At 59.9% G+C, this 27369-nt stretch overlaps 1 protein-coding gene across 2 annotated transcripts in view; it reads left to right on the forward strand.

Moving 5' to 3' along the window:
• Positions 1 to 27369, forward strand: part of RUNX3 (RUNX family transcription factor 3) — a 69171-nt gene that overhangs the window by 20859 nt on the left and 20943 nt on the right. For both annotated transcript variants that reach the window (XM_045585017.1, XM_036447009.2), the window contains exons 2-3: positions 19771 to 20036; positions 22004 to 22160. In XM_045585017.1, coding sequence (XP_045440973.1) covers positions 19771 to 20036; positions 22004 to 22160 — 423 coding nt within the window. The remainder of the gene's footprint in view (positions 1 to 19770; positions 20037 to 22003; positions 22161 to 27369) is intronic.

The following is a 27369-nucleotide window of genomic DNA, read 5'->3' on the forward strand; positions in this document are numbered from 1 at the left end:
GCTGTGTCTGTCTTGTTCACGGCTGAGTGCCCGGGGCTGAGCCTGATCTGTCGCACGGCAGTGCTCGGTGAATCCTGCGGGAGGAAGGACAGGGAGCATGTTTGCTCGAAGATCCAAGGCCTGGGCTCCGAGAGCAGCCAGCTCACCTTCCAGTCAGCCAGACCGGAGTTCAAATCTTGGCTCTGCCACTTGCTCCCCGAGGGATGTCTTGCCCCTCCCTCCCACTCAGTTTACTCATCTGTACAATGGGGAGAAGTGAGTCGGGCAACATCCAAAGTGCTCAGCCCCAGCAGCCCCTGTGCGATGCTCTGTGTGAGAGAATAACGATTCTACTGAGACCCCCGGACACCCCTCCCCCTTCAGACATCCTCTCTCTGGCTGAGGTGTCAGGCTTCAACATCTCATTTTTTAAGTGTTTTTCTGTGTTTTCCAAGGGTTGTGTTGTTTTTTTTTATTATGCTCATAGTACTTGTATCACACGGTGTGTGTGTGTGTGTGTGTGAGATCCAATTAATGTTATTTATTACCAGTATTGTTTTAAACAGACAATAAATAAAAGGAGGCAAATCAGTTCCCTCAAGCATTCACTGGGATTCCAGTTTTCTAGAGGCCCTCATGGCATTGGGGCTCTGTGCCCTCCCAGCATGCACCTCTCCCCTGCACACACCCCTCTCCCACACATGCCTCTCCCCTGCAAGCTCCCCTCTCCCACACATGCCTCCCCCTGCACCCACCCCTCTCCCACACATGCCTCCCCCTGCACCCACCCCTCTCCCACACGTGCCTCCCCCTGCACCCACCCCTCTCCCACACGTGCCTCCCCCTGCACCCACCCTTCTCCCACACATGCCTCCCCCTGCACCCACCCCTCTCCCACACATGCCTCCCCCTGCACCCACCCCTCTCCCACACATGCCTCCCCCTGCACGCACCCCTCCCCGCTCTGCATCCCGCCTCCAGGCTAGACCAGCACCAGCAGAGCGGTTGTGGGTAGGAACCATGGGTGTGATGGGGCCTCTGTCACCAGCTTAGCAACCAACGTCTGGTCCCGCCCTCACCTTGTGCCCACCAACCCCCCACGCTCACCCACCCCGCCCCGCATGACAACACACGCCCTCACACAGGATAACACCCACCAGAGGCCACACCCCCGGCGACAGACAACCAACTTTTCAGGAACCCCTGCCTGTGGGGGCCCAGGGGCCCCTGGTGGTGTGGTCTGAGGGAGGCCGCAGCCTGAGCTGCTCTCCCTGCCGGGCCGGCCCCCGCTCCTCTGCTCAGGGGGTCCCCAGACGCTGTCCCGGGCCCCTGGCCACTGGGCCAATGCCGCTGGAGGAGCCCAGCACCGAGGGGACCGTGGAGGCCCTGCCCTGCGAGGCTTTCTGCCTGGGAGAGGCCTCGGATGGGGAAACTGAGGCTGGGAGGGGCGGGGTCACCCAGGAGGGTGGAGACGGGTGTGACTGGCCCTGTGGGAGCCCGCAGCAGAGACGGCAGTGGGGCAGGCAGGCCCAGCCAGCCCTCTGTGGGCCTCGGCGTCCTCTCCCATCACGCCTGGGCCGGCCGGGACCTTCCGGCTCCCGCAGGCTGATGTCTGGGAGCTCTGACGGCTCCGAGGGGCTCTGGCGAAGGCCACGCCACTCCCTGGCTGGCGGGGGAAAGAGGATGCAAATAGGAAGGGTCCCCAGGGGCCTGGGTTAACCCCTTGAACTAATTTCTGGCCTCGTCTTCCTGTGGGGCCGGTTAAAAAATAGCTCCCCATCTGGGGAGGCTGGGGGGTGAGGGCTCCATCTGGGGCTGTCAGGTCCTCCCAGCCTCGCCTGGGTCTGAGGCCTGCCCACTCCCACCCCCCGAAGATCAGCTTGGCTGCCTGTGGTGAGGTGGCCGTCTGGCAGAGTGCTTCCCCGTTTGACTCAGTGTGTAGCATCCCCACGGCTCTGCTCACGCCGCCACCGCAGGCCCATGGGGCGGCCCCCTGAGCTCCCATGTCACAGACGGAGAAGATGAGGCACAGAGACCTCCCAGGACACGTGTGGAGTCCGGACAGGGCTCAGCTGTTAGGAGAAAGCTCAGGCCTTGCTGCCCGGTGATGCTGGAACCGTGTGCCCCTTAGGTAGCTGAGGTAATGGGGCGGGGTCCCTGCCCCCGTCCCCCCCCCCCCATGACTAGGCCCACAGCTCAGTGATCTATGTGGGCAGAATCAGTGGTCTGAGCAGGTGCAGCCCTGGGAGGGCGGGGGAGTCAGGCGCACCCCGAGTCAGCCAGCCCGGGGGGCCCCAAGGCCCTGCTCCATGACCTCATCCAAGCCGCTAAGTTCTCAGGCCCTCGGTGACCCCTCCGCAAGACGAGGCCGCCTCCCTCTGAGGGTGGCCGTGAGGACACCCGGGAGGCACAGGCCTGGCACGAGGGCGCTCGATGAATGATGAGCACAGGCCCGGGGTCACGGGCACCCCCAGCCTGTGGTCCTCGCTGAGGCTGGAACCGGGCGTCTGAGACGGAAACCATGAGCCCGAGACCATAATGTGAACAAATGGCCGGATAAATGGATGTTTTCAGCCAAGATGGGACCAGGGAGGCCTTGGGTGTCAATGGGGCTTTTCTTCAAAGGAGGGCAAATGGTTCCCGCGGTTTCCTGCCAAGCCCAGGAGGCCAGGCTGCTGGCGGGAGGGGGGCGGCAGAGCCCCACCAGGCCACCCTGGGCCCCCCGGAACTGGTCCTACGAGAGGAATCCGGGCCGTGGTTGAGACAGCCATGCCAGAGTGCTCCTGGCGGTGTCTCCGGGACTGAAGTCCAGGAACACGCTGACGAGCCCACCAGGGGGAGACCCCACCATGGGCCAGCCGGTGTTGGGGGGGGTCCTCCCCACTTGTATCACATCGTGCCGATCAGCGCAGGCACGTCCCCTGCCATCCGGAGCAGAACTCACGACATGGGGAGACGCATACTACATGTTGCATTTCAAAAGCAGGTTCATAACAGCATATCCTATAGGATCCCAACATCATAAAGGAAGGGAGGAAGGGAGGAGGGAGGGAGAGAAGAAATTAAATCTATACATAGAGTGAGAACACCAGGAGGCTAGAAACCAAAATGTTAACAACTGTTCTGGGTGGCAGGACTAGTTGTGGTTTTAATTTTCTCCTTCATAATTTTATTATTTTCCAGTGTTTTCTTTAATGAATGTGCATTATTCTTATAATCAGAAAACAATGTGTTTTGTTTTAAGAGATTGGGGGCGGGGGTGTGTGTTAGAGATTGTTCTCCCCCTTTCATAGACTCTAACACTGAGGCCCAGAATGGGGAGATGTCCATTCCTTCACTCATTCACTCATTCACTCACTCGCTCACTCGCTCTCTCACTCATTGGTTCATCCTCAAAGGCTCCCAGGAACCCCCTAGAGCCGGGCTCAGCTCTGTGTCCTGTGGCCAAAGGCCTGACAGTGACCGTGTCTGTCCAGAGGGCAGTCACCGCTGGGGGAGAAAAGGGTGCCACAGCAAGTCCTTCAAATGCCTCCCAACCAGGGGCCATGGGGTAGGGAGGGGGGGCACATCCTCCTGGGGGTGTCGGAGATGGTCTCACCAGGGACACGGGGACAGGGTTTTGGGGTACACGCAGGAGTTCTGCAGCCAGAGACTGGGAGGGCTCCCCTGGCAGAGGCGCCAGGGGCCTTTGAAGAACCCGCCGTGTGCAGAGCAGTGTGTCCGGAGAGCCAGGCTCTCCAAGGGTCTGTCACTTCCTGGTTGTGTGACCCAGCAAGTCACCCAGCCTCCTGGGCCTCAGTTTCCTCGTCTGGACAGTGGCCTCATGACCCCATTGGGTTCCTGCAAGACCCGAGCGAGTAAATAACGGTAATGCACACAGACCAGCGTCTGGTGTGTGCGAGGGGCTGTGGAGGTGTTTGCTGTTATTATTTGCTATGGTCTACACGTAGACCTGCAGGCATTCTGAAAGCCAAAGGGATCTTTAAGCTAGAAATTAGTGTCCATCCGTTCATTTATTTATTTCATCAGATATATTGATTGAGATCCTAGAATGAACCCAAGCACTTTTTTTAGGCACCGGGGATAGAGTTTCCAGACCAAAAATACAAGACACTCAGAATGCTTGCGTGTCAGACAAATGATGAATCGTTGCAGCATTTGGGACTACGTGATAAAACAAAACGAAAACAAAAAGTGTTTGCTGGTTATCTGACATTCAAATTTGACTGGGTGTCCCGTATTTCAATTTAATACATCTGGCAACTCTAACCGGGAATGAAATACCAATGACCAAACAAAACCCCTGCCCTGCCTGTACATGACGGGGAAAGAGACAACAATTCCTACGTTACATGTGACCGTCAGGCGGTGACGAACGTGCTGACGAAACAGAAACCAGGGAAGGGGCACTGGTTTCCGGTCGCTGCTGTAACCAATCACCGAGCTTTAACGCCACACAGCCCTCACCTCCCAGCGCGGGGGCCAGAAGCCCTTGGTGAGGCTCTCTGAGCTCAGAGGACGGTGTTGGAGGGCTGTGTTCTGGGGGTTCTGGGGGGATGTGTTTCCTCACCTGGTCCAGCTTCCCAAGGCTCCCACTTTCCTTGGCTGGTGGCCGCTTCCTCTGTCTTCACAGTCAGCGACTCTGGGCCAAGTCCTCGTCTCTCTGCTTCTCCGATCGGTTTTCCGTATCCCATCCCCCTCGGTCTGCCTCCTCTTCCACTTGTGAGAACCCTCATGAGATGCTGGGACCACCCAGACAATCAGGAGGCCCCTCCCATCCCCACGTCCTGAGCCTTCATCACACCTGCAGAGTCCCTTTGGCCACGGAAGGCGGCCCATCCACAGGTTCCAGGGGTTGGGGTGTGGGTGACTTTGGGGGCCGTCACTCTGCCTGCCACAGAAGCTCCCAGAAGGCACCTCACCGGGGACAGGGACCTGAATGAGGTGGACAGTTGAGCCATGCAGACAGACTAAAAAGGACAGCCACGGCCGACGTGGCTCAGTGGTTGAGTGTCAACCTATGAACCAGGAGGTCACGGTTCGATTCCCAGTCAGGGCACATGCCCAGGTTGGGGGCTTGATCCCCAGTGGGGGGCGTGTGGGAGGCAGCCGAACGAGGATTCTTTTTCATCCTTCATGTTTCTCTCTCTCTCTCTCTCTCTCTCTCTCTCTCTTTCTCTCTCTCTCTCCCCCCCCCTCCCTCCCTCTCTGAAATCAATAAAAATGTTTTAAAAAGAAGGAGGAGGAGGAGGAGGAGGACAGGATGCTCAAAGGCCCTGCGATGGGGGTGTGATTGGTGTCGAGAACCAGAGAGGAGGCCAGTGTGGCTAGGGCAGGACGAGGGGAGGGGAGGATGGGAGGGGATGGGAAGGGGCTGGTCATGAAGAGCCCCACAGGGCTGATGGGAAGGAAGAACCGGGGATGCCCCACCCCACTCCTGGCCTTCAAATGCCCCAACCCCTGCCCCCAGCACCATCCCGTCCTGCTAAGAGGACACCCACCCCAAGAGTGTTCACATCACAGGCCCAATTCCCCTGATGCAGGAGGAGAGGGAAAAGGGTTTCCCTGCAGCATGAGGGATTCAGACTGGAGGTTTATCATTTTTTAAAATCTTCTTTAAAAGTATATTTTTATTGATTTTTCACAGAGAGGAAAGGAGAGGGATAGAGAGCCAGAAACATCGATGAGAGAGATACATCAACCAGCTGCCTTCTGCATACCGCCCCCCCCCCCCGGGATGTGCCCACAACCAATGGACATGCCCTTGACCGGAATCGAACCTGAGACCCTTCAGTCCGCAGACCGACACTCTATCTACTGAGCCAAACCAGTTTTGGCAGGACTGGAGGTTTAAAAGACCTTCCTGTGTGCTAGCAGGAAATTGTTGGCTACTAACCAGGAAGGTTGGTAACAAGTAGGAGACTAGGTCTTGGCTGAGGGGCCAGGGGGCCAGTGCCCACAGGGACCTTGCATCCAGGGACCAGCCGAGCTCCTGAGATGATGTGGGGGAGTCTTGGGTCCTGGTGTTGGACTCCCCTTGGCTGCTGGTCACCTGTGACCTGAGAAGCCACTCCCCCACTCCTCTCCCCCCCAGACCTGTTTTTCCAGCACAAGCGAGTTGGAGTCAAGGACCTTCCAGGTCCTCCCAGCACTGGCCACAGCGCTCCCCACACTCTCAGACTCTCTGAGCTAGGGATCTTACATTCCAGACAAAACCTCGCATCTGGGTGACCCTAGGCAGGTTGCTTAGTCCCGCTGGGCCTCAGTTTCCCCGTCTGTAAGCGGGGATGATGGTAGCATCCACCTCCTAGGATGGCGTGAGGATGGGGAGCTAAGCCCCAGAGAGCGCTCGGAGCTGTGTCAGGCACTCAGCGTGCGCTCAGATAAGCGTGAGCTCTGACCACCAGGATCCGAACTCTCTCAGAGCCAGAGCCGCGGCCTGGCCTCCGGGAGCCTGGCATCGGCTGGCTGTGGGACTCCGGGTCTCCAGACCCCCCCTACTGCAGCACGCCCCCATGCCCCGGCCTCCCCCACGTGCTGGGTGGCAGGCCTACCCGGTAACCACATGAAAAGCCGTTCCCCCAGGGTGTCCCACACCTGGGAAAGCCGGCAGCCTGCCCGGCCCCGGCCCCGCCTGGTGGCTGGAACACCGGGCAAGATCAATGCAGCCGGGCCGGGCTCCCGGGGCCGCCACCTTGTTCCAATCAGCGCCGGGCGCCTTCCGCTCCGGACCCCCGCCCGCCCGCCCGCCCGGGCCCTGCCCAGCGGCCCACGTTCCCAGCCCCGTGACCCCTGAGGAGCGGTGCCCACAGCCGGACGCCGTCCCGGCTGCAGCTTGCCGGGGCTTGGGCGGGTGAAGCACGTGCTAGAGGACGGGGTGACCAGAGCAGCTACAGGGCATGGCGGGGGCCGGGCATCCAGACACCTAGTGATCCTCTATCAGCCCCTCCCATCTCCAGCCTCAGTTCCCTCAGCAGCCAGGGGGCTACTTAAATTCACCCCATTTGGCCCTGGCCGGGTGGCTCAGTGGGTGGGAGCGTTGTCCCGTACACTGAAAGGTGGCAGTCCATTCCCCATCAGAGCACACACCTAGGTGCCGGTTCAATCCCCAGCCAGGGCATAGAAGGAGGCGACGGATAACTATGTCTCTCTCACATCAATGTTTCTCTCCCCCCACCCCTTCTCTCTAAAAGCCCATAAAATATATCCTCTGGTGAGGATGTTTTAAAAATTCACCTCATCTGGGGCTACTGCGGGAGACGCAAAAGAGATAAAAGGGAGAGAAAGGCCCAAACCGGTTTGGCTCAGTGGATAGAGCGTCGGCCTGCGGACTGAAAGGTCCCAGGTTAATTCTGGTCAAGGCCATGTATGTACCTTGGTTGCGGGCACATCCCTAGTGGGGGGGTGCAAGAGGCAGCTGATCGATGTTTCTCTCCCATCGATGTTTCTAGCTCTCTATCCCTCTCCCTTCCTCTCTGTAAAAAATCAATAAAATACTTTCTTTTTTTCTTTCTTTTTTTTTTAAAAAAAAGGAAGAAGAAAGTTTTAGCCAAAGGTCCCCCTCCCTTCCTCTACCCAAGTCCTTCTCACCTTCCGGTCTCAGCTTCGATGTCGGCTCCTCTGAGAGACCGTCCCTGGCCACCTTGTCTAAAGTATGAGTGACCACCGGCTGGCCACACCCACCCACCGGTCGCTCACTACCCCTTTGCTCCGTCTGTTTTCTCGCCATAGCAAGACGCTGTCGAGGTTTGGCGTGTTTCGTCACCTGCCTCCTCTCTGTCTTCTGCCTTCTCTGCTGGGGTCCGAGCTCCCCAGAGCGCCGTGGCCGCCTTGTCCGCTGCTGTCACTCCGGCACCTGAAATACCTGGCACATAGTAGGTGCTCAATGACTGCTTGATGACTGAATGAATCTGGCGCCTCCTCCTCCACCTGTGTCTTATTTCTCCTTTTCCGGCCCAGCCCAGCCCTTCCCCCATCAAGCACAGGGCTCCCAGCGGACAGGACTGGAACATGGTCCTCTGTTCCCCTGATGGGGGCTGGGCCCCTGTGAGCTAAAGACCTTGAGGCGCTCAAGGTCACCCTGATTAGATGGAGGGTCAGAAATGGGGCAGTCCGAGGGCCCAGCCCGGACCCTGGGTCTGAGCACATGCTATGATCCCCTTCTGGAAGCCAGCTCAGCCAGAGACACACACACACACACGTTGAGCGTCACATTCCTGCGGGTGACACAGTCAGGCCAACAGCGAATGACAAAAAGAGTGCCCAGTCTCTGGGCTTGCGGCCTAGACATGCCAGGCGCGATTTATGGGCCTGCTCTAGTGTCTGTTGGGCTCTGCCCACATCCTCAGCACCTCCCCACGGGCCCCGGGCCTAGTCAGCATGGGGGGGACACAGCTCATGGCAGAGGGAGGGCTGGCGTCACTCTGGGCGCAGACCTCCCTGGCTGGCTGCATGCCTCCACCCCACCAGCCACCCTTGCTGACCTTCGGTGCCGGTGGGTCATCTGTGGGCTCTGGTAACAGCTGTGTCTTGTTCCCACTGTGTCTGTGCTACCCAGGGCCAGGCTGGGCAGCACAGGCCACCTAGGTCCAAAGCTCAGCTCTGACAGTCACCGGCTGTGTAACCGGGGACAAGACACTAACCTCTCGGTGCCTCAATGTTCCTCGTGTTGTAATGGCGGCGGTAATAAGAGTGCCTTACACACATAAGGTGGCTGAGAGGATTCAGTGAATGAATACGTGTCAAGCGTAGATAGCATTAGCTGTTATGATGGAGGGGCCTTGCCCTGCTATGGATAGACAGCAGGGCATAATTTCCGCATCCATAGATCTTGGTTCAAATCCCAGTTCTTCCCCTTCCTAGCTGGGTTCAGGAGACTTCCTGGATGAACTTCCGTTCCTCGTCTATAAACTGGTTCAATGATGTACCTGAAAGGCTTTGGGAAGACTTAAGAGGCTCGTTGGGAGCATTCTCAAAGGGGCCAGGTACCCAGCATGCCCCCCATGAGGGGTTGCCATAGTGAGGATGGCTTCCAGGGCCACCTGGGGGTTGGGCGGAGAGTGGCCTGCGGACAGGACCAGCTGGCTGAAACCGTGGAGAATAGCATTGTCGTGACTATGCAAATGGAAGCTTTTTTGTCCATTCTTTCTTCAGAGGTTTGGGGGGAGGGAGCTCTCTCTATGTCTTATGTTTTGTTTTCCTTTTTAAATATCTCATTGTAAAATATGGTAACTGTATACATGTAAAGATTGTTTAGAGAAAAACAATAAGACAGATATTCATCTACCCACTGCTTCGCTTTACACAACCCCTCCAGCCTGGCTGGCATGGCTCCGGGGTGGAGCGTCAGCCTAGGAACCAGGAGGTCAGGATTCGATTCCCAGTGTGGGGCGTGCAGGAGGCCGCCAACCAATGATTCTCCCTTACCACGGATGTTCCTGGATCTCTCTCTCCCTCCCTCCACCTTCCTCTCTGAAGTCGATAAAAATGTATTTTTTTAAAACCCCCTCTGATAGGATCTTAGGACTCCCCCCCTCCCCCCTTGCAGTGGTGGGCGGGGGACCCCTCTCCGGGTCTTTGCGTGTGTGTATGCTTTCTGCTCTCAATGTCATTTTCTATTTACTGGAGCAGACGCGGGGGGCTGCACTAAAAGACAGCAACAGGGAGGTGAGCTATTAAGCTACCGAAGAAGTTCAGAGAAGAGCATGAAAGATGGTTCATTCTCCCCATTTTACAGACAAAAAAACAAACAAAAAAACAGCGAGACTTGAGGAGGCTCAAGGTCACACAGCTAGAAGGTAAAGACTCCAGGGTGGGAACTCAGAGCTGCTACGCATTGAACTGCAGACTATCGGGTTGTAAATGCAGCTTTGGTTTCACCGTCTCATTTGATCAATAAGTGTTTGCTAAGAGCCAGTTCTGCGCTGGACACCAGCATCTGGTCCAGCCTCCTGCCCCTTCCGACACTTTGAACCCCCGCCCCCCCTCCCCCTACAATATCCTGGCCTCCGCTTGGCTACCTCCATGATGGGGAGCTCTCTGCCTCTGGAGGGATGTGTCTCGCCCTCTCTCTGCTTGGCTCTCGATGCTTCTCTTCCTCATATGTGGCCCGGCACCCATGGGCCCTAGTGCCACCCCCAGCGTCCACGCGGTCCCTGCCACCCAGGAGCTCTTCACGGGCCTGAGGGTGGCGCTCTCAGCCTCCTCCAGGCCTGCTCTTCTCCAGGACCAAGGCCCAGCTGCTCTGACAGATCATCATGTGACACGGTTTCAATACTATGCCCCACGCTGCGGTCCCTGGAGGCGTCACCTGGGCCCTGACACAGGGGTTGTCGAACTGTGACGACTATTGTTTCAAAGCGCCCTTGCCCCCCTCCTCAGGGAACCCTCCGGGCGCCCCTCTGTAACAGCCACGTTTCCCTGGACCCGGAGGGCAGGCTCTCCTCTCCTCCTGGACCTCGGGGGAGGAGGAGGGGAGGGAAAGGTAAAAGTCAGAAGCTGGGGAAGCGTCTGGAAACCTGAGGCCGGCAAGCTGCCTGAAAGTCAATGCCCCTGAATTGAGGAGAAGCAGAAGCTTGCATGGCCAGGGTTCCACACACAGGCAGAGACATCTGTAATCCACGTGGATCTGCCCAGGGCCAACCTGGATTACAGATCCACGCTCTTAGCCCTGATTCTGCGCCTGCCTCGGAGTTCGTGTGTGGATCCATCCACAGGCTGGTCTGTCTGCACAACCTTGATGTGTGCCTCTGCCTGTGTGTGCGCCTCTGCCTGTGTGTGTGTGTCTCTGCCTGTGTGTGTGTGTGTGTGTGTCCGTGTGCGTGTCTGTACAGCCTTAAATAAAGGCCTACCTGCGTCTGTGCATGTCTCCTTACAAGTGTCTTGGTCCACACGTATGCTTACATGTGTTTACATGTGTGGCTGCATCCTAACAGAGGGCTTGTCCACATGGAAGTGTAGGAGTCGCCGGTGAGTGTGTGTGAGAGGGTAAGCCCATGAGCATGTGTGCTGTGGGTGTGCCCACAAGAGTGTGTGTGTGTGTGTGTGTGTGCGCGCGTGTGCTCACCCTGTGTGCCAGGGGGCCAGTGGCCTTTTCCACCTGGCTCCCAGCACTCTCTCCCTCACTGCTCCTCAGAGCTTAGAGTCTGATGCTTCCTCCCCATTTTCTAGCCAATTGATAACCAGTGGAAAAGGGATCTTTATTATGGAAACGGTGACACGAGAAACTGAGGCTTGGCGCGGCCTGAGTGTGAATGAGGGGGGAAAGGACAGTGCTATCACCAGGCACGTTTTTTCCCAAAGTGAGTCTTTCGTTCCTACCGAGGACCCTTAGCCATGGGTACCATGGTGCCTAACAGGCCACGGTGAGCTGGGCCTGAGGGAGGGGGACTGGGCCAAGGCTTTTGCAGAGAAGAGCTGGGCCTGCAGGCAGTCCCTCCAACTCGGTCCAACTGCCAGCGAGCATCGTGTGTGGCCCTGAGCAAGTCCCTGACCTTCCCTGGGCCTCGGTCCTCCCAGCCCTGCCACACAGGGGCATGGAGGTCCAGAACTGGGGGAGCAAGTGTGTCCGATGCACTCGCCTCCCTGATGGGATGTCTGAGGCCCCGAGAGGAAAGGGATTTTCCCAGGGTCGCCTGGCAGCGAGGTCCCAGAGCCTCAGGCCCCGCGCAGGTGACAGGTCCTCACCGTCTTCGGCTCCGTCCGGCCCCAACCCACTGCGTCCCCCGCCAGGGAGAGCGGCAGGGGCAACGGAGCATGACAGGGCGGAGGAGGTCACAAAGAAGGACTGGCAGAGGCTCAGAGTGGGAGCTGTAGGCGGAGGCCCGGAGCCACAGAGGGAGAGCTACTGCAGGTCTAAGTGGAACAAACAACCGTAAAACGGGGGCACGCCTCCCCAGGCCTAGGGAGCCTGGCCCAGGCCCAGGTCCCTGCCACACGGCCTGGTACCGAGTGCCCTCTGCCTCCTTGGCCTCAGTCATCCCTTCTGTCACTTGGGAATTTAAAAAAGCCTGGCACAGACATCACCCACCCCCACCCCCACCCCCACCCTCACCCCCCGGGAAACGGCGAAGACGGGATGGTGCAGAATGTGGAGTGGGTAGGACTCTTCCTTCAGTCCCCGGCTCCAAATCTGGGCTTTCTCACCACCGGAAGGCCTCTCAGGGCCTCAGTTTCCACAGCCGCTCCGTTCACAAGGTTGTCTGAAGTGCATCTCAGACCCTGCCAGGGGTCCTCAAACTTTTTAAAGTGGGGGCCAGATCACGGTCCCTCAGAGAGCTGGAGGGCCGGACTATATGAACTACTAATTCCTACTGTAACACCTCGGCTGCGCTCACGGCCCAAAAAACCTGGCGGGCTGGATCAGACTCCTCTGCGGGCCACATGTGGCCCGAGGGCCGTAATTTGAAGACGCCTGCGCAAGTGCTCAGAAGCACTACCCCCAGACCTGGGCACGTGGCAGGGGGCGGCGGGGAGACCTGTGGTCCTTGGTTGATGGGGTAACCGGTTATGTAATTTTGGGGGCCCAGCGCAAAACGAAACCGAATGCCCCTTGTTCAAAAAGCCTCAAGACATTCAAGGCAGGGATGGCAGCGCCTTCAACCGAGCACGGGACCCTTCTGAGAGCCGGGCCCTGTGTGACCGCCGGGGTCCCAGGCCGGGCCAGGAGCTCCCCCTGGGACCTCCTCCCCGGGGCTGGGTGCTGGCTGCCGGGGCCCGGGGCCCTGCCACTCTCCGTGGCCACGGGAGGCAGCATAAAAGCCCGCCTGTTCCCCGCCTGGCCGTGCCCGTTTTTATCTCCTGCCATGCGCACAGCACACAGCTGACTGCTTTCCGCGGCGGGCTGCGCTTTTTTCTCTTCCAAGGGCGACGCTGGAGAGCCATGTGGCTTTTATTGCCGGCAGGAATGTCTGAGGCGTTCCTCCGCCGCCACCTGAAATGGAGCCGTAATCTTCCTCTGCGCGGCCCGGCCCGGCTCCGCCGAGCCACCGGCCTCTGAGATTAATTACGGCTTCACAGGGACTGACAGTCATTAGGGCCTTTCGGGGAGGTGGGGAGCCCCAAATGGGACTGGCTGGGTCCCGCAGCCCCCAGGTGGGCCGTGGGGTGAGGAGGGCCTGCCCTAAGGACCAAGGAGGCATCGGGGAGATGGCAGGAGGGGGTTCCAGACGCTTACCCCCCACCCCCCCGCCCGGGGCCTGGGCTGCGGCCTGTAGTGGGACCCTCCCCCTCCCCGGGCCTCCGCCCCGCCTGTCGATGGGCAGGAGGCTGGGATGTGCTATCTCAGAGCCCTGTTGCGTCTGACAGCTCTGAATCGTGCCCGCAGCTCTCCTGGCAGGATTCTAATTCTATTCCATGGCGGCAGCGCCAGGCATCTGACTCTCGTCCACGAGGGCAGAGCATGGTGGTCAGGAGCGTGGGCTCCCGGGCCCGGAGGCCTGGTTGGAATCCCAGCTGCGCACTTTCCCAGCTGTGTGTCCTTGAGCAAATCACCCGGCCTCTCTGTCGTCAGGGTTTTTTTACTTGTATGGTGGGGTGATAGCCGAAACCAGTTTGGCTCAGTGGATAGAGCGTCAGCCTGCGGACTGAGAGGTCCCAGGTTCGATTGCGGTCAAGGGCATGTACCTTGGTTGCGGGCACATCCCCAATAGGGGGTGTACAAGAGGCAGCTGATCGATGTTTCTCTCTCATCGATGTTTCTAACCCTCTATCCCTCTCCCTTCCTCTCTGTAAAAAATCAATAAAATATATATTTTTTAAAAAAGGATGGGGTGATAACGGTCCCTCTCCCGTAAGATCACTCTGAGGCATAAGTAAGTATAAAGTGTGGGGTGAGGTCTGGCGTGCTGTGCGAGCTTAACTGTTGTTAGAAATAAAACCCAACAGAGTTGGGGATTCTGCTCCTGTGGCTCCAGCCCTCCTCCAAAGATCGGTTTCTGCCTGATTCCGGCCTGGAGGCATTTTGGACCTGGAAGTCCTTCTGTCTTTCCTCCACTAGAGGGGATGGGGGAGGTGACAGCCACTCCCAGGAGCCCTCTCTCACCCTGGTGGGCAGGAGTCCGGGCAGGCACAGGTCAGAAAGCCGCGGTGGGGCCCACCATGCAGCCTCCTGGCCGTGCCCAGCCTCGGTCTCCATCTCGCTTCTTCCCACGCTCCCACCGGTAAAGTCGGACCATCACCGAGTCTCCCTCCGCCGGTGGTCCCCAGGCTGAAGGAGAGCACCCTCCCTGTCTCCCCCCCGGTCTGAGGGGTCAGCTCATTTCAGAACCTGCAGCTGCCCCACCGATCAAATTGCCTCTAGTCCCCCCACCACATGCACTGAGCACCTTCAACCTCTTTACCAGGCTCCTCCCGCTACTTTCTGCGTCAGAGAGGAGGACGCGGAGCCAGGGGGCGCCGCAGCTCCCCGAGGTGTGAGTCCGATGGGGCTTTTCACCCGGCTCTGGGTCTCCGTAGCCCGGAAAACCCTGAGCCGTGCTCCTCTCCACGTAAATGGCGCTAACACCCACCACATCCAACTGCTGGGAGGATGGGACTTAAAGCCCAAACAGGGCCTGGCACGGTGACACCTCAACAAACCCGGCCGTCACTGTTCTTCCCATTATACCGGCCAGCACGGTGCGAAGGTGACACAGTCCGTCCATGGCAGAGCCAGGAGCTGTGTCCTAACCACAGTGCTCCCCCCAGCTCCCCCTCCTCCCCTCAGAGTCTGGCCCTTTCCAAACACACACACACACACACACACACACTCACACACAAACAACCACTCTGTAATTTGAGAAGCACACTTGTCTGCCTGAACATTCTGGAACATTCTGGAGCCTTCCAGAGGCTGCCCGGGAGGGATGGCTCTGAGCTGGATTCTCTGGGGTGAGGGCCCCCAACCCGGAGGCAACAACTCCTCAAACATAATACGGGTTTTTATTTCCCTTTCTAGCTTTACATACATTTCTATATATCGTATTACATGTAACTTCTATTATATGTAATAGACACGTACACGTATCGACGTATAAATATACATCTGAAACCAGGAGCCGGCGAGCGCTGGCTCAATTAGCAGTAGTGCCTTTCTTTCTCTTCCACGCGGAGCAGTTGATGGGATTTTAGATCCGATGAAACTCAATGCCTCTCCCCACCTAAATGGGGCCCTGAATCCCTCAGATTTGCAACACGGAGCTATCAGGGCAGCCTCCATTCGCAGAGAGGACACCGGCTCAGCCAGGCTCAGCCAGGCCCCACCCGGAGTCCTAGGGCTCCAGGCAGGAGGTGGCTGGGCGATCCGTATCCCTCCGGAGCTGAGAGAGGGAGAAGCTTCCAGGAGACAGTCCTCTGCCCTGGCCTCTGGGCTGGGGCTCCTTGAGGCTCCTGATAAAGGGAATGGATGCCTCCTGGGGAGGCTGCAGGGGGCGGGGTCTGACAGGGTCAGCTGAGGCCAGTTCCTACTTAGAAAAATGTCTGCCTGTGGGGAAGGCGGGAGAGAGGGAAGGAGCAGGAACCAGCGGGTTCCTGGAGTGAGGGTCGGAGCCTAGGGAAGGTGAGTTGTCAATCCCGACAGGCATCCCCGTGCTGGGTGCTGGGAGGCCTCCTGCAGGCCGCCTCTGTCTGCAGCCAGGCCACCGTCCTGGCCTCCCCAGGCAGCCCCTAGGCCAGCGCAGGGGGCATGGTGGCCAGGGACAAGGCTCTGAGACCTGGCAGGCTTCAACAGAGCTGGCTGTTTCACAATGGGAAGCGGGAGGCCCAGGGAGGGGAGGGGACTTGCCAAAGGCCCCTGACGAGGAGTGACTGGGTCTTACCTTAACAGCATAATGAGGGCAGACGGTTCGCATGGATGGAGCACCCCCTAGGTCCCAGGTCTGTGCTCAGCACCTTGCACAGGAGGAGGCCCGTATTGTTATCCCTGCATTCAGATCACACAGCTGAGGCTCAAGGGAGTTTTCAGCCATGTTCTAGATAAGAGCAGGTGGTGGGAGAAATCAAACTCAGGCACAGAAACTGCAGACCCAAGCTCCCCCCACAACTGCGGGACCTCTTAGTTTCTCCGGGGCACACATGTTCCTTGTCTGGCACACAGGGGGCGTCCTTCACCCTCCCCAAGCTCCAGGACGCTCAGGAACCAGGTCTGCCCTCGGAAGCACCAGGACAGCGTGCAGAGCGCATCCTGGACACCGAGTCCTGACACAGGGTCCTTCTCGCCCACGCTGCCTCTCCCAGGGTGAAGGGCACTGCGGGAAAGAGTGGCCCCCAGAACCAGGGCTGGGTCCCTGTTTACCCAGCTCTTGGCCAAGGTGGATCGGACTTCCTGTCTTCCTCAACCTGCTGCAGACGATTTAGGGCGTTCTTAGGTGAGAGAAAGCAGGGCATTTGCCCATCCATCTGGTGCAGTGGTCGGCAAACCGCGGCTCTCGAGCCACCTGCGGCTCTTCGGCCCCTTGAGTGTGGCTCTTCCACAAAATGCCACATGCAGGCGCGCACCTACAGTGTGATTATTGAAACTTCGTGGCCCGTGCGCAGAAGTCGGTTTTCCGCTCTCAAAAGAAATTTCAGTCGTGGTACTGTTGATATTTGGCTCTGTTGGATAATGAGTTTGCCGACGCATGAGCTAGTTGAAGAGATGGCTGTCCATACAAGATGGAAAAGGGAGAGGGTATCTAGGTGTTCCAGGTAGGGGAGTAGGAACCGTCCAGCTACCTCTCCATGGAAAAGAGAGAGGAAGAGAGGGAAGGAGACGGGAGAGGGGAGAAGAAGTAGTGGGGGGAGATAGAGAGAGACAGAGAGAGAGAGAGAGAGAGAAAGAGAGAGAGAGAGAGAGAGAGAGAGAGAGAGAGAAACACCCCAGATCGGTTAGTCCAGGATAGGGAAGAAGTAGGTCAAAATTGGTCTGTTCTGGGCACCCTACTCACCCCCGCCAGCCCTCCCCTGGACAGGCCAGGAAAGGGCTGCTGATCGGAGGGTGCAGGGACCCCGGGATTCTGAGATGAGAACCCCGAATGCGCTAGTGTACGTCCATGGGGGCGGGAGGGCAGCCTTCAGTAAGACTCAAAGCCTTTGGTTTGTCCGAGATGTAGCCGCACAGACGGCGAGGAGCCGGAGGAGACGTCTGTCCAGAAAGGACAGCTCTTAGGAGAGGACCCCGCGCTCGGACACTGGGGGCGCAGCTGGCGCCCATGTGTGCGCAGGCCTGCGGGCACCTCCCGGCTGGCAGAGTGCAGGCGCCAACTAGCGGCGGCTCCCGGAACTGCTCCAGCTCAGCCGGCGCTGGCGACCTCGGCTGGGGACCCAAGCGCCAACACCTGGGGTCCTCCCGGTCCCCGCACGCACCTGCAGCGAGCGCCCTCCGAGGGCTGGTGCCGATCCGGACCCTGGCCCAGGCGCCGAGGCCCACGGGAGCCCCGTTATCAGGAAACCCATTTGTAAACCACCCCTCGGAGGAGAGGGAGAAATCGGGCGGAGGGTGCAAGGAAGTGCACCGGTGGTGCAAACCGAAACCATGAGACAAATTGAGTTTGCAAACTTCATATGAAGGGGCCCTGGCCCCACAGCCGCCCCAGGGCAGCACGCCCCCCCCCCCCACCCCCTACCTCCACCCCTCCCCGCCCCCCTGGCCCGGGCTACCAGGCTAGGATGCAGCAGGACTTCCGTTGGGGCGCTCTGAGAGGAGGGCCAGGCGCACCAAGGCCCGGGTCCCTCGCTTTCTTCTCGTCCCCATGCTGGTGCCAGCGCCCCCGAGCGCGCGCGGGCCGCGGCGTAGGCTCCCTGAAAAGCCCAGAAAAGGGCTCTCCTGTCCCTGCTTCCCAAATGGCCCGAGGACCTGCCAGGAGGCTCCGGGAGGGGCAGGGACCAGCTCTCCCGGTGGCCGAGGTTGGCCCAGATCCCGTTTGCTCTGCGGTGCACCCCGGGCTTGATTTCGTTTGCCTGCGACGACCGGGCCCCCGCTGGGCCGGGGTCAGGTCCAGGGCGGGCTCTTTCGGTCACCATCGGTCTCCACGGGCATCCACGCTGCTGGGCTCCTGAGGCTTGGAAACGCGTCGTTTTGCAACTGTCCGGGGTGCGGGGAGCAACGAATACTCACCCGGTCTCCAAAGCGGCGGGGGCAGCCGGCGCGAGCTTGTTCCCCACCCTCCGGGGAGCGCGTCTGGGCGGCAATCCGGAGTGGACGGGTCTCGATCTTTTCCTGTTCCCCTCTCCTCCGCAGCCGGGCTTCGGAGGCCGGAGAGGAAGGGATTGTTGGACGTGAAGCCCCAGGAATGGCTGGGCCGCGCCGGGGAGTGGGAGCGACCGGCCAGGGCCCAGGGCCGGCGCGCGGACCGGGCCTCGGCAGAGCTGCCAGCCCTCCTGCTGCGGGGCCCGCGGGAGCGCACCGTCCGGCCCAGGAAGACGCGGGCTCGGACCCGCGGGAGCCAGTTTGCATCCACCTGGAGGAAGTCCGTTCCCTCCTCTGGAAGCCTGGGTGGGCCCTGATCTTCGCAGCCGTCCCTGTTCTCCAAACACGTTTCCTTCTCGCTACAAACGTCCTTTTCCGCGACGCAGGGATGCGGGACCCTGGTTACCGGCGCGGGGCTTGTGTTGGGGACGGAGGGGAGAAGGTCGGGGGAAACACTCGCACGTTCCAGGCCCATCTGCTCTGCAACCAGCCGCCGGCCTCCGCCACGGAGGATGGACAGCGCGGCGAGGCCTGCGCGTCTTCGCAGTCGCGTGGCCGGAGAGGAGCAGGGTTAGGCGCCCCCCAGCCGGGTGCGGGCCGCGGGGGCACCCTTCCCTCTGCCCCCAGGTGGACACCGAGGCCTCCGCGGCCGGGACCACAGCCGCAGGGGGGCTGGGAGCCGCAGAGGCCGCCTGGGCGCGCTTCACCTCCTGCGCCGTGGAAGCTCTTGGGTCAAAAAACAATTTGCGGGCCGGGGGGCGGAGAGAAGCCTTTTGGGGGTCAGATCCCCAAGCGATGTCACTGGTACTCCACTGGGGTGCAGGCTGCACAGGCCGAAAGCAGCTGGAGATGGGGAGGCCCGAGACCGCAGGCCAGCAGCGGGGAAAAGGGGGGGAGAAAGGGAGGCGCGGCCCCGGAGACTGTGGCAAATGAGCCTTCGGTAGGATTCGGGGGCTGCAAACCCTTTTTTGGCCTCGGCCCGGTTCCCCGGAGCCCTCGAGGAGCCCCGGGCTGTCGCGTGGGGGCACCGGACCCCGCGCGTCCTCCTAGGGGCGGGGCCTTCCGCCCCTCCGGGTGGGGCGGCCTCGGCGGTCCCCGTCCTCCCCCCGCCGGCGCCGAGGTGCCCGCGATGGGGCTGCGATTGGCTGCGCGGCGCGTCGCTCCGGCGGCCCCGCCCCGCCCCGCGGGCCCGGGTACTAACCCCGCGCGCGGGCGGCCGCGGCGCCGCCACTTGATTCTCGAGGATTTGTCGCGGGGCCGCAGGCCGCGGGCGGGCTGCGGGGGCGGCGGGGGCGGCACAGGCGGCACGGTCGGCGCGGGCAGCCCCGCCGCGGCCGAAGCTGCCGGGACCGGGACCGGCGCGCAAGGCGGCCGCCCCAGGGCCGCGCGCCCGGGATGAGGGACTAGCGGGCCGGCGGCGCGGCCGTCGGGGCTGCGAGGCTCGGCCGCGGGCGGGCTCGGCGGGGCGTCCCCGGGCGCCGCCCCCGGGGCCCCGAGGCCCGGGCCAGGCGCTTCTGCTTCCCTGCTTCTGGCGGCGGCCGCGGCGGCGGAGGAGGAGGCGCCCGCGCCGGCGGCCCCGGGGGAGCCGCGCCGCCGCTGCCGCCGCCCGGCCGGCGCGCTGACGGCCGCTGGTATGCGCATTCCCGTAGACCCGAGCACCAGCCGCCGCTTCACACCCCCCTCCACGGCCTTCCCCTGCGGCGGCGGCGGCGGCAAGATGGGCGAGAACAGCGGCGCGCTGGGCGTGCCGGCGGCCGGGGGGCCCGGCGGGCGCGCGCGGCCCGAGGTGCGCTCGATGGTGGACGTGCTGGCGGACCACGCGGGCGAGCTCGTGCGCACCGACAGCCCCAACTTCCTCTGTTCCGTGCTGCCTTCGCACTGGCGCTGCAACAAGACGCTGCCGGTGGCCTTCAAGGTGAGCTCGGGGCCCGGGGAGGGAGGGAGGGAGGGCGGGCGGGCGCGGCCCCCGGGGCGCCGGGCGGCTCGGCTCCGCTGCCGGAGGAGCCGGGGTCGGGGAACCCTCGGAGGGGAGGGGAGGGCAGGGAACGCGCCCGAGACCCCAGAGCCAGAGCCGGGCAGCTGGGCCACCGGCCCCGTCGGGCTCAGGGCGCGCTCCACCCGGAGACGCGGGCGCTTCCTCTCGGGGGCACCCCGCGCTGGTGGCTTTCGGGGAGCCATGCCCCCGCTACCTTCGGGGAGCCCTCCGGAGAGAGATGGAGAGGGAAGCGGGCCGAGGGGGCTCACCTCCCACCCGCGTCCTCCGGACGCAGCCCTGCGGGGAGGAAGCAGAGGAGCCGGGGGCGAGGGCGCGGAGGTGGGGTGCGCAGGGCGGAGAGGCCTCCCCGGCTGCCGGCACCCCTCCTCCGGCTCCGCTGCAGCAGCACTTCCTGCTCACACCCTTGGCCCCCCGCTTCGGAAACGTTACCCCGCGGCCCCGGGCCGGGACCGGAGGCGCCGTCCCTAACCGGCGGCTGCGGGGATCCCAAATGCTGGGCACAGATCGGGGTGCTCCCACCCCCGGCAGCCAGCCCCCAGTCATTCAGAGGACCTTCTCTCTGCGCGGGAGGAGGCGACTGTTTCATTTTCATTTTTTTAAAGGGGGGCAGCGAGATGAAACGAAAATGACTGGTTTTCCCCTAAACCTCTCGCAGCTGCCGTGAGAAAGGGCCCCGCAGGCGGGGCCGGCGGGGCCAGCGGGGCCGGCGCGGGGGTGGCGGGGCCCGAGGTGGCCGGAGGCGGCGGCTCCTGGCAGCCGAGGAGGCCGTCCTCGCTCCCATGAAGGTGACTCCAAATTGAAAGAAAGAAAAAATAAAAAATAAAAGAAAGGATGAGTGTCTCTTGGAGGTCTCCCGGGTGACATCCTAAAACACCAGCAGGGAGACTGTCCCGTAGAGGGCCCGGCGGAGGCCCGTGTGACTGTAATCCTCTGAGCGGAGGCTGTCCTGTCACTTGGAGCTTAAAAGGAACCTTTGAAATTAAAGGAAGACAGGATGTTGACAGGAAATCTGGCCTTTTTAATCAGACCCCAAACATTTTCTCCTTGAAATTTTTACCATCTGGATCCCCTCGTCCCTGCACGCAGTGGCCACGTTCAAATAAACGGCTGTGGCTGTGTCTGCAGCCTGGTTCCTTTTCCAGAGGCATCTGCCTCTCGGTGCTCCGCCATGGGGTGAGGCTTGGGGGGAGATGATCATAGGGGGCACCGCCATCTCCCATCCCCGCAATTCCCGGCAGGTGCATCCTCCTACTATCAAAACCCCCTCTGGCACTTTAAAAGGGGTTTTTTTTTTTTTTTTCTGGACAAACCGCTCTCAAAACAGCAGCTTGTTTTGCATTTTGCATTTTCCCTGCATAACGAATTCGAGCTAGGCAGAGGCCGACACCCTGGGCTGAGGCCACCTTTCGGGGCCAAATATCCCCAAAAGGGCTCTTTCGTTAGTTGAATCCCCTAATTGTTGCTGTTGCTGTTATTTTTTATTATTTTTTTTTTTTTACGCAGAGACTCGGTTGCTAGAGGCAATGTTGATTCCTCTTTTGCTCACCAGCGGAGGGAAGGAGGAAACGGCACCCCACACTGTAGTGACTGAGCTCCTCCTGCCCAGCTCCCCCTTAGATGTAGTTGAATGGAAGGGGTGATTTCCCAGGGCATGGCTTAACGGCTTAACCAGCGTATCTAGGAATTTGGTGCGGAAGGCAGAGATCTGTGTGTGTGTGTGTGTGTGTGTGTGTGTGTGTGTTGGGGGGGGTGTCTCCATTGTTTGTAAGCCGTTTGAGAAATCCGCAGTGCGCCTGGGACCTGGGGGAGCTGCCCGCCCCAGCCCCTCCCCCCTCCCCTCGCCTCCCGCCACCTTCCTAAGCTGTCCCCTTGCCCCGTGCCCTCAGGTGGTGGCCCTGGGGGACGTGCCCGATGGCACGGTGGTGACGGTGATGGCGGGCAACGACGAGAACTACTCCGCCGAGCTGCGCAACGCCTCCGCCGTCATGAAGAACCAGGTGGCCAGGTTCAATGACCTCCGTTTCGTGGGCCGCAGCGGGCGAGGTGAGTGGGCGGGAGGCGGCGCCCGCCCCGCATGGGCCGCCGTAGCAAAGGTTGGGGGGGGGGGAGCGGAGAATGGTGGGAGCCCCAGAAACAGGTCCATGCTCAGTCCTGTCTGAAGCAGCGGTTTGCAGCCCCTCGGGGTGTTACAGACCCCCTTGACGATGTGAGGGGGGAAGCTGTCATTTCCCCCCAGTCCCTGGGGCTTCCGAACCCCTGCATACCCTTCCCTGATTTCGTGCACTGACCTCACTAAAGATCTGGGGAGAGAGAAACAAGCTCAAAACAGGGCCTTTCGGGTCTCTCTGCAGGCAGGCAGGCGGTTTAGAGGACAGATCCTTGGTCTCCAGGGACTCAGCACCCCAGCCACTCTCCCCACTGGGGCAGACTCTCCCCCACACGCTGGGCTGCCTCTCCGCAGCTGTGGTCTCCCGAAGCCACAGTTTCCCCAGCCCTTTGAGCCTGAACGTGGTTTAGAAAAGAGACGAATGCAGTACAGGATGCCGAATACTGGAAAGCGCAGCTCAGAGGCTGCCTTCTCCCAGCCCGGGGTCAGGCCGGTGTGCCACCCTCACTGCCTGACCCGCCTCTCGGGGGCAGGGGCAGGGGCAGGGGCAGGCACCGCTGCGGCTGCCACCAGGGGCTGATGAGTAGGAGGACCTGAAACCCATCACCACTTCTGGATGCAGAAGTCCTAGAAGCCCTGCCATGGGAGGGGGGTGGGGAAGGGGGGGAATGGAGACTTGAGGGCTCGCTGGCCCTTTAAGACCAGCCCACTGAAAATTGGGGAGTGCCCCTCCCTGAGCACCTGGCTGCCCAAGCAGCTTTGCTAAGAAAGGAAGCTGGGTTCCCTCTGGTCGCAGTCTCCACAGAGGCCGGTCGGGATTGTACTTTTCATCACCAATAAGCAAGACCTTTTCAAGGTTTTAGCTCCCTCCGAGCTGCCGGCCCCGCTGGGAAGTGGGCATCTGGGCACCATTTTTCCCTCTTCAGCCGCTCAGTGTATACATACAAATGTCAAACATATTTTGACTTTTCAGCATTAATTAAAACCAGGGCGTTATTTGCATGTAATAACTGTTTACTTGTTACTTTTTTATGAAACTGAAATAGTTTACATTCTTTCAAACATTTCCTGTTCCTGTTGGCTCCCTTCCCCGCGCACAGATTTCTTTCAAAACGTTGCCCTTAACTGGTTGCAGGTTGATGGATGGAAAATGTTTGCTTTTATGAATTAAGCTTTCATTGCTGCTCCTAATTAGTCTGCAAGCCCCTTTTGTCATCCCCAATATCTCAAGCCTTTTGCAACTTAATCCCAGTCCCAGCCCCGAGCGAGCGGAGAGTCCCGAGCTGGCGGTGGCTTGCTCCGAGGCAGCTCCGCCGTGGGGCGGTGGCCCGGTCTGTCGGCCCAGGTGGCAGTGGCAGAGAGGGAAGCCCAAGAAAGCTGCGTCCCCTCGGGGGCAGGCAGAAGGGAAGCTTAGTCCCTGGGGCCCAGCGTGGCATCAGGAAGATGGCATTGCACCCCCTCTTCTGGGAGGTGCAATACAGAAAGAGAAGAGACGATGATTCTCTGGGTTCCCTGGCCATTCTGCCGCTGAAAAGGATTTCCTTGCGGCGTGTATGTATGCCCACAGACCTGTGCCCACCCGCAGGGCCTGGTGGGAGGGAGAGGGACTTCCAGAGCCCGGCTGGGCAGCCCGCGGCTGCCTGGTGGCTCTGGGAGATCTATGCCGGAGCCTGAGCTGCTCTCACGGGTCTCAGCGGTCCTGGGAAGCAGGAAGAGGCCTCGGTTGAGGTTCTGGTGCCTCGACAGGACTTCTAGGCCCGAGAGGAGGCCCGTGGTATTCAACAGCTTGGGCTCTAAAACATCGGAGCCGGGCTTCAGGCCCAGCTCCACTGGTGTCTGGCTGGATGACATGTGGGCAAATGGCTTCCTCTCTCTGCTTCCGTTTGCTCATCTGTAAAATGGGGATCCTGTGGTCCCTGCCTCAAGGGGTTTTGTCAGAGCTAAGGAACTTGGTACAGGTGTCTGTCTCCACTGGCAGCTATCGAGAGCTGGATACATGTTAGAGATTTGGTTACTTCAGGTGCCTGGGGCCAGAGGAGATCTTTGAAGTCCCTTTGAGCGGTGACAGCCACTGATTCTCTGGTTCTGGTGCGGTTTGGGCGGGGGCGGGGGAAACCCGGGAGGTGTGAATTGTTGAGTGGGAGAAGTGGAGGCGGTGGCTGTGAGGGAGGAGGCCGGAGCCTCCTGTGGCGAGCAGCCCTGCTTCAGCTCTGCCCATCCTGCCCAGTGGGAAATTCCCTCGGGGAGGACCCGCCAGTGATTGACACAGACAGGGTGGGGACAGGAGTGGGCACAGGCTGGGATTGGGGACCCGGGGCCTGCCCCTGGCTCCCTGCCCTCTGCTGGGGCCAAGGACCCCGATGGAAATGTCTGCTTGTTTCCTTGCCTTTCATTCCTGGGTTCTCTCTCAATCCCAGGAAAGACATGCACACACCACCAGCACGGAGCTCCCGGGATGAGCCTGGCGGTGTGAAACAGGGAAAGGAAGGGAAGGAAACCGAGTCATGGGTGTCTCTTGCAGTGATCGAGGTTCCGCCCCACACCCTCCCAGACACAGCACCCCCTTCAGTAATTTATAATGCCCTTCCTTTCCCACCTCACAACGAAATGCAGATAACATAGGCCACCTACGACGCAGTTTCAAAGCCCGTGTAATTCCATAGCCCTGATGAAAAATGGGGAAAGTGATTTATAGTAAAATATCTATTTATAGTGAAATATCTATAAAAAAAAAACACCTGGTCTCAGAATATGTAAATATGGGGCCAGACCACAGCGTCTGGTGGATGGGCGCTCCCCCCTCTGACAGGCGGCAGGTGAGGTGTCCGTGACTCAGAGCCTGCCCCCGGCGCTGCCGTCAGTGACGTGATTTTCCCGAACGTGTGAACAATTCTTGGTAAAGTTCTGAACACATTTTTTTTTAAAGACTGTCTTTCCTCCTGGAAAATTCAAGAGACGTTAAACGTGTACCAAAAAAAAAAAAAGTTCCCTTGTTTTATGCAAAATTTAGTTAAGCTCAGGGCTCAGATCTTCTTTATCAGCAAGTTTTTCGTGCACAGAGAGAATTGACTATTTCATGGCTCTGTGCAATGCTGGACATCCCCTCCCCACCCCCCCAACCCCACCTCTTGAGAATCACACACGACAATCCCCCAAAAGTAGGGTGACCAGACGTCCCACTTTCGGCAGGATAGTCCCGATTTTTAACAATTTGTCCCGCGGTGTTTAAAAAAAAAAAAAAAAAGTCCTGATTTTTGTTTCTTGGGACGCGCGACAAATTGTTAAAAATCGGGACTGTCCCACCAAAAGCGGGACGTCTGGTCACCTTACCCAAAAGCCCCCTAGGAGGCAGCCAGAGGCCTAGGTGGGAGGGAAAAGAGCTTCCCGGACTGTGGTTACCTGGTTAAAGAGATCCTGCCGCGGTGTGTGGAGAGAGATTTGGGGCGAAAGGTGTGAGCTGCAGGCACAGGGGGGCCACTGGTAGGAGCAGATAGATGGCTTCTTGGCCCATGTTGAGCAGACCCAGAGGTCCCAGAGACAGGTCCCCGCCCGTTCCCCGGGAGCCCTGTGGCAGGGGCGCCTCACACAGGAGCCCTGGCTGAGAGGGACGGGGATGGGGACTTGTCCAAGGTCACCCTGCCAGACCCAGGTGTGTGTGCTGATTGGTTTAGGGCCCCAGGAGCTTCTGGGATGTCTGGGGCCACTCAGAGCCCCAGGGCACAGCCATTTCCACACTAGGACTTCTCCCCCTCCCAGCGCCAGCCCTTGCAGTGCCTCGATGTACAATCCCTGGAGTCCTGGCTGGTTGCACGTATGCCCGGGGTTCCTGCACAAAGCTGTCCACCTCCTCTGTTTTCTCAGCCGCCTCCTCCACGAGAAGAGAGGTGATGGGTGGGTTTGCTGCTAGGCAGAGAGAGGGGTGAGGGCCACTCAGCGAGACACCTTTCCCTCACCCTGTCTCTTGTTATCTGCTACCTGCTTCCTTCCTCCCACTCCGGCTCCCAGGTCCCAGCCTCCCCCTTCCCCCTTCGTCTCCCGGGAGTGCCGGGAGGGCTAGAGCCAGGCCTGGGAACTGAGAGGAAGCTGTGAGGAGGGCTGGTGACCTCAGGTGTCCTGTGGTTTGCTGCCTGGTGGGGACAGGGCCTTCTCCCAGCAGGCGCTCAGTATCTGTGTAGAGGGGCTGGCTCCATCCCATTCCTACCTCCCTGGGCTCTGCCTGGATGCTGTGTGACCTGGCCTCAGTTTCCTCATCTGTAAAATGGGAGCAGTCACCTCTGCCCTTCATCCATTTAACAAGCATCTATTGAGCACCTACTGCATGCCAGATGCTGTCCTAGGGGCTTGGGAAATAGCAACAAAGAACAGGAAGAAGTCTGGTCTCCAGGGAGCTTACAGGCCAGTCCTGGAAGACAGGAAAAATAAATGGATGAATTGTTATAAGTAATAAGCATTTGAGGGAAACGCAGGCGGGGCGCGAGGGAAGGTTGATGGCGTGTCTGGGTTAGCTTCTTGCATCTTTTCCTCGCCCCTCGGACAGCCTCAGGACAGTGCTTTTCAGGGAACAGAATAAAACACGGACGATCACATTGGGGCCTAATTATGTGAAAACGTAGTTAGCGAGCTGTCTTCTCGATTCGTGACAAACGTGCTCACCCGGTTAGCATATCAAACAACCAGACCTGGCCCTGACGGCCGTGACTCGGAGGTTGTGACGGGCACGGGGGATATTTAGGGAAACCTGCAGCGTCTGTAACATGAGACGCGGACACCTGTGACGTCGCTGTGACAAGGTCGCAGGGACTGCGGTGCCGGCTGGCTTGCTGTCTCCCTTCGGGCCTGAGAGAGATGCTAAGTTTCGTGTAGAGGTTAGGGGCGGTGCAACGGCCTGTTCTTTTCTTTCCTACCCCAGTTCCCGGGCACACTCAGCTCCGGAGGAGGCTGCACATGTCAAGTGACTGACTCCCACTTTAGAGAAAGGGACGGGGCAGGCCTCCCTGAGATTGTGGCTTTTCAGTGGAGACCTGAGGGAGGTGGGGGGATTAGAGGGGGGAGGGGGGGTTCAGGGGCTTGGGGCCCACCCGCCTGGCCGCCCTCTGGCTGCTGTAACCTAAACTCCTCTGACCAAGGAAGCGATGGACAGAGAGG

Source organism: Pipistrellus kuhlii, unplaced genomic scaffold (genome assembly GCF_014108245.1).
Source record: "Pipistrellus kuhlii isolate mPipKuh1 unplaced genomic scaffold, mPipKuh1.p scaffold_m20_p_2, whole genome shotgun sequence".
Taxonomy (NCBI): Eukaryota; Metazoa; Chordata; class Mammalia; order Chiroptera; family Vespertilionidae; genus Pipistrellus; species Pipistrellus kuhlii.